The following is a 6,711-nucleotide window of genomic DNA, read 5'->3' as shown; positions in this document are numbered from 1 at the left end:
GCTATACTATTGTATGAGAATTTATGTACATAGAAATGGGCATTACCACTTATCACTCACTGGGGCACCAGCATATTCCTTCATGTAAGCACACCTGGTTACTCTCCCTTTCTGTGGAACCACAAGTCCATGAATAGGCTGCATGCCTCTTATAAACAGATGGAGAACCCACATGGTGCCAAGATGTAACTGGTGGCATCATTTGTAGCCATCTAGCATTGCAAGGTTATATTGCATGACCCTGCCCAACACAAGGACCCCACAGATTCGGTTGTACAGGAGTATATAGTAGTTGGCCTAGGAGCAGTTCTGTATAGGTCTGGTAAGATGTAGGGAGAGCTGGATGGCTAGTGCCCCTCATACACAAGGATGGTGTACACATATTGACTATCCTCCTGGATAGCATTATGTGCTCCCCTGTAGAAAACACCAGAAAATTGCTGAATATAGTCGCTGCCCAGTGTAGCATGTGTATGTGTGGTGGCCATACCTACTCAGCAGCGTTTCCCACACACGACCCTATAGTATCCGCTCATACACACCATACATTCTCTACAAACAGCAAAATGAAACAAAAATAAAAATAATATTTTGTTTATTATTTACAAACAACAAATAACTTTTATAAAAAGTTTCCTTATCTAAAATCTGAAACTGTGCAGTTCCAACATGTAATTCTCTACTTTAGAGAGAGGGATATTCTGGGGTCAACGCCGCAGATTAAGGCTTCTTCTATGTCCTTACAAAGTACACGAAGGCATAAAAAGGAACATTGTACAAAAAATATACAGCTCTTAAGGCAACGGGTACAAGTCAATGTCATGTTCGGTACTGGAAATCAAAGCTGGCAATGACAGCTGGGATCATTGAGGAAGCCATGGCTTGTTGGTCCACATTCGGTAGGAATGGAAAAATCAAAGGTTCTATGCGAATACAGAGAATACCTGGACATTTGGCCTATGGGGGCTGCAGCATTTAGCTGTGGAATAAACCAGTATTGGAAGAAAACGTTTGGTTGGAAACGAAGTCGGAGAGAACAGTCTTTTTGTGGAATAAAATAATGATTTGTTGATTGATGTTCTGAAAGAGTTAAATTCTTCCATCTTCAAATCTGTTGTTTCATGGAAAGAAGTTTTTTTTTTTCTTCTCATGAATTTCCCACACCTGCAGAAAGAGAAATATGCATGTATATGAATGTGAGTCACCCAAGGGAGGGGGCGCAGACAGTGTGGCGCCTGAGAGGAAGCGGCGCCTCCCCTAGGCCCGATAACATCTAGAAGCTACCCAGTGACAGCCAGAGCCGGCTTCCTACACCCTGCTGCCAGTCACTCCACAGGCCTCAGTGTCCCCACACACTAGTGACAGGAAAGCTTACAGACTGCAATGACCATTCTGTGGCCTCACCACCGCCTGAGCTGCCGCCTCACCACCGCCTGAGCTGCTGCACCCCCGACCTTCTGTCTCTTCCCCACTATCCCATAGAATGTAAGTCCGCAAGGACAGGGTCCTCTCCCCTCTGTACCAGTCTGTCATTGTAAATTTGATTACTGTTAACGATATCTATAACTTTGTATGTAACCCCCTACTCATGTACAGCACCATGGAATTAATGGCGCTATATAAATTATTAATAATAATAATAATAGTGACACAATAGGGGCATCCTTACCATGGCTGGTGGCAGGTCAGTGGCAAATGCTGCTGGCATCTCCTTTTGTTGTCAATTCTGAGAAGTCCGATTTCTGCAGACGAAAAGAACAGATTATCATTAGCATCATTCATATTGCATCCATTCCTTGTACACTGCAGGAGACAATGGGGTGTTCACTACATTATGGTGGACCATGCAATACTGAGAGAAGTCTTGGAGGACTCACCTGTAAGGAGAGGATGGCGTTGTGCTCCTGCTCTTCACCCAACACTATCTGCAGGTCGAAGATGTAGTCAATGACGTGTTGTAGGATCTCCACTTGGCTGAGCTTGCTTCCTTGTGGGATCCCAGGGACCAGCTCCCGAAGCTTGGAGTAGCAGTCATTCATGTCATACAGTAGACCCATGGGCTCCTCTGATCCCTTGTGACTGCTGCTTCTGGCAATACTCAGGCTCTGCTCAGACAAGCAGCACACAGCCTGGTAGCAGCTGGCCATAGATCTCACGGGGCTGATGGCTTTCATGGTGGTAAGTAGTAGCAGCTTCTCTGGGGGGCTTCTAGATCTTCTGCTCAGGTGCTTCAGAGACCTCCAAAGTAGAGCGCTGCTCCAGGGACTGAGAAGTTCCAGCTGTCCAAGGTGATGCCTGAAGCTCTGACTGTCAGACACATGCCCATGGTGCCTATATACAGGCGTAGTCCCCTCCCTCCCCAAGCAGATCAGCCCCCTGTCTCCACCCCACTGCTCCATAATATTGAGATAACAGCTGGCTGAGCACTTCCAACAGCTTCTCCTGGGGACTGAGACTGTGTCATAATGTAGCTGGGGGGCTGGGGGGGCCTACACTCATCGCTATAGGATTGGCGACATGCTACCGAAAATGTTCATTATACTAAATCCAATGACTATATTACATGTGCAGGCAACGTATAGTTAATAAAGAGAGCGGCACTGTTAACAAGTCATAGTGTGTGTGTGTGTATATATGTATGTTACAAAAATAATAAACATACTATTATGTTCATTACACAGGTCAACGAAAAAAAATTTTTTTTCTGGTGTCCAAAATATTTCATCGAATTTAGGGTATTTTTGGGGTGCTGATTCTGAATATGTCATCAGTTTTGCCAGATTGGCTCAAGTTTTTGAGATTTTTGGTATCTTATTTATAGCACTTGTTGGTAAATGCGACGCATCATCTCATTAATTTCTTTGGATTAGTACTTGAACTGAGCAGTTCTCAATATAGTTTTGTGTTAATTAGTGTTCTAAAAGTTTGTTCATAGCTTGATTTTTGCACTAACTTTATGTTGTTGTCTGTTTTCCAGTGAAAAGCATGAACTCATCATGAAGAAGTTGTCTTAACGATCCAGACTCATTCTGTTACATTTGTGGTGAATATACACTGCCAAAACATAGAAGAAACATAACACACTTCGTAAAAAAAGTGTATTTTGCCTATTTTGGGGTTATGCTTGGGGACCAAGACAAGTTTTGGGCACCACACATAGTGTGCAAAGCATGTATCGAATTATTACGAAAATGGAGCAAAGGACAAAGAAAAAGCTTCAAATTTGGTGTTCCAATGGTGTGGAGAGAGCCAAAAAATCATCATGATGACTGTTATTTCTGTGCAGTGCAAGTGCAAGGATTCAATAAGCATAAGAAACGAAAATGGGAGTAACATGGAATCTGCAAGAAGGCCTGTCCCTCATTGTGAAGATGTGCCTGTACCTGTGTTTACCATAAATAACAGTCATCATGATGATTTTTTGGCTCTCTCCACACCATTGGAACACCAAATTTGAAGCTTTTTCTTTGTCCTTTGCTCCATTTTCGTAATAATTCGATACATGCTTTGCACACTATGTGTGGTGCCCAAAACTTGTCTTGGTCCCCAAGCATAACCCCAAAATAGGCAAAATACACTTTTTTTACGAAGTGTGTTATGTTTCTTCTATGTTTTGGCAGTGTATATTCACCACAAATGTAACAGAATGAGTCTGGATCGTTAAGACAACTTCTTCATGATGAGTTCATGCTTTTCACTGGAAAACAGACAACAACATAAAGTTAGTGCAAAAATCAAGCTATGAACAAACTTTTAGAACACTAATTAACACAAAACTATATTGAGAACTGCTCAGTTCAAGTACTAATCCAAAGAAATTAATGAGATGATGCGTCGCATTTACCAACAAGTGCTATAAATAAGATACCAAAAATCTCAAAAACTTGAGCCAATCTGGCAAAACTGATGACATATTCAGAATCAGCACCCCAAAAATACCCTAAATTCGATGAAATATCTTTGGCACCAAAAATGCTGTTGACCAGTGTTATGGCTTCACCCAACTACTAACCATGAGAGGAGAAAAAGTTTTGGTGTTATCATTCATAGTCTTTGAAAAAAAGGCCAAGAAAGCAAAAACTCTGCCGGAGTGTGTAAACTTTTGAGCACAATAATAATAATTATTTATATAGTGCCAACATATTCCGCATGGCTTTACAGTTTAAAGCACAAATATATAAATATATATATTACATGTGCATGCAATATATAGTGAATAAAGTGATGCGCCCTTAACAAGTCACAGTATATATATATACTGTATAACTGTGTATGTAGCTCCATCTGTACATGTATGATGTATGGCTGTCACAGACTCTGGCCATGTGTGACTGCTGCTCATAGTCGTCCTCTAATCCCCTCTGCCTTCCGTGCTCCCCCCCCTCCTCCTCCCTCTCTGACCTCCAGACTTTCTGGCGTCAGGAATATTATCCTGTGACCAGGGAGGGAAGAGGCTGGGAACTGAATGAGCAAAACAGACAGGGGGGCAACGTGACTGTGCTGCAATGTGTTTCTGTGTTCTGGAATGTGGGGCTGGAATGGACCTGGTACGTTACACTCGGTCGGACCCCCAGAGTGGATCTCCTCAGGCTTCATCGTTATTATAGTGTGTTGTCAGATGTATAAATGGGAAACCAGGAGCTGTGCTGTGTGTGAGCCGCGCACATACTACATCTGGCCAGCCTGTTGTAGCTGTGTGTGTGTGTATATATATATATATATATATATAAATGTTATTTATATAGTGCCAACATATTCTGCAGCGCCTTACAATTGTGCAGACAATAAAGATGTCATAAAGTAACACAGTTCACCAGTTAGGCCTCTTTCACACTTCAGTTTTTTGCATCAGTCAAAATCCGCCAAAAGGACGGATGCTGGATCCGTTTTAGAACTGATGACAACGGATGCCACCCATCCGTTTTTTTGACAGATCCGCAAAATGGAGAAGTTTAAAGGAATCACAGGAGAGAGAGAGATTGATTTTTTTTTTTTGTCCGGCACCCAGAAAGAATTTCGGGTTAAATAAGTATCTGGAGGATCCGCTAGAAAAAAAAAACGTTACAAGCTCCGTTTTGAAATCTTTGAGGATGATGACGGACAGCAACTTTTGGCGGATCCTCAAAAAAAACGGATGCAACGGACAGCAATCCATCACAATCCGCCATTAATGAAAGTCAATGGAGAAAAAAAACGGATCCTCAAAAGAAAATTGAGGATCCGTTTTTTTCAAAACCTGACGGATTGTGACTGATTGTAAAAAACTGAAGTGTGAAAGAGGCCTTACAGGAGGAGTGAGGGTCTTTCTCGCAAGCTTACAATTTATGAGATATATAATGTATAGACTAGATATGGTTATGAATGTATATATACAGACACCCACACGCATATACCGTATATACATTAGTAGAGCAAGATATATATGTATAGACAATATGTTTGTGTGTATGTGTATATAGATGCACATACATATATACTGTACATACCAGGGCTGTGGAGTCGGTTAGGCCTGTTTCACACTTCCGTTTTTGTGTCCGCCAAACGGATCCGTTTCCGTTTTTTTGACGGAAACTGATGCAAACGGATCCGTTTTTTTAAAAACGGATCCGTTTTTTTGACGGATCCGCGGTAACCGTAATGGAAGTCTATGGGACAAAAAAAACGGATCCTGCAAAAAATGGCGGATCCGTTTTTTTACGGAAAACAACGGATTTTGACGGATTTTAAAAAACGGAAGTGTGAAACAGGCTTAAGCCAAACCTGTGACTCCGACTCCGACTCCTCAATTTCCCTTACACCGACTCCGACTCCAACTCCGACTCCACGACTCCGACTCCCACACATATTGCTAAGGCCTGTTTCACACTTCCGTTTTTTCAAATCCGTCAAAATCCGTTGTTTTCCGTAAAAAAACGGATCCGCCATTTTTTGCAGGATCCGTTTTTTTTGTCCCATAGACTTCCATTACGGTTACTGCGGATCCGTCAAAAAAACGGATCCGTTTTTAAAAAAACGGATCCGTTTGCATCAGTTTCCGTCAAAAAACGGAAACGGATCCGTTTGGCGGACACAAAAACGGAAGTGTGAAACAGGCCTTATATTTAAGTGAAAAATTTATTGTAGTACAATGTGAACCTCAGACATTTAATCATTTTTATGATCCAATAATCAAGATATATAGATAGAACAGAATATATATTGGTGTACTACCCGGTTTTCATTCTTTTTGGTACAGATACGATATGGATAGACAGATATGGATAAATGGATAGATAGAGCAGATTTCTAATCTGCTTTTGCTATTGAAAACATTATCTATGAGCTCAAAAACCTTTCAGGTGATGCAGTTTTTTAAAAAGATGATCAGCTTTTGCAGCTGAAAAACGTATCCTCAAAAAACACAGGAAAAACGCTGTGTGTGAATGTAGCCTTAGATCAGGAATATAACAGCCATTTATAGGACATTTCATAACTTTCCCAAACTCCTATGAAAAAATATTCAGCACATCCTGCATTGAATTACTGTACCCAATTTATTATATATTTTAGGAGTCGGAGTCGGTCCATTTTATACCGACTCCAACTCCGACTCCGACTCCACCAAAATGAGCACCGACTCCGACTCCACGACTCCACAGCCCTGGTACATACGTTACTAGAGCGAGATATAGAGATATCATGTATGAACTATGTATGGTTATGTGTATAGAT

At 41.5% G+C, this 6,711-nt stretch overlaps 1 protein-coding gene across 1 annotated transcript; it reads right to left on the bottom strand.

Annotated features, from left to right (window-relative positions):
- Nucleotides 1–578: 578 nt before the first annotated feature.
- ID3 (inhibitor of DNA binding 3) lies at nt 579–2,340 on the bottom strand. Its single transcript, XM_073564140.1, has 3 exons — nt 1,878–2,340; nt 1,670–1,742; nt 579–1,164 (listed from the first exon to the last, which is right to left on the bottom strand). Exons 1-2 carry the CDS (start codon nt 2,172–2,174, stop codon nt 1,686–1,688), a joined length of 354 nt encoding a protein of 117 aa, XP_073420241.1. The 5' UTR covers nt 2,175–2,340; the 3' UTR covers nt 579–1,164; nt 1,670–1,685.
- Nucleotides 2,341–6,711: the final 4,371 nt, after the last annotated feature.

Source organism: Dendrobates tinctorius, unplaced genomic scaffold (genome assembly GCF_039654945.1).
Source record: "Dendrobates tinctorius isolate UK_male_01 unplaced genomic scaffold, ASM3965494v1 ptg000015l, whole genome shotgun sequence".
NCBI classification, from domain to species: domain Eukaryota; kingdom Metazoa; phylum Chordata; class Amphibia; order Anura; family Dendrobatidae; genus Dendrobates; species Dendrobates tinctorius.
This window is presented reverse-complemented; position numbering and strand designations above follow the sequence as displayed.

Excerpts from the sequence above, each read along its gene's own strand:
- ID3 (XM_073564140.1), bottom strand. The coding sequence starts at position 2,174 with ATGAAAGCCATCAGCCCCGTGAGATCTATGGCCAGCTGCTACCAGGCT. Across the intron at positions 1,743-1,877 it reads ACGCCATCCTCTCCTTACAG|AAATCGGACTTCTCAGAATT; the intron begins GTGAGTCCTCCA and ends TTTCGTCTGCAG.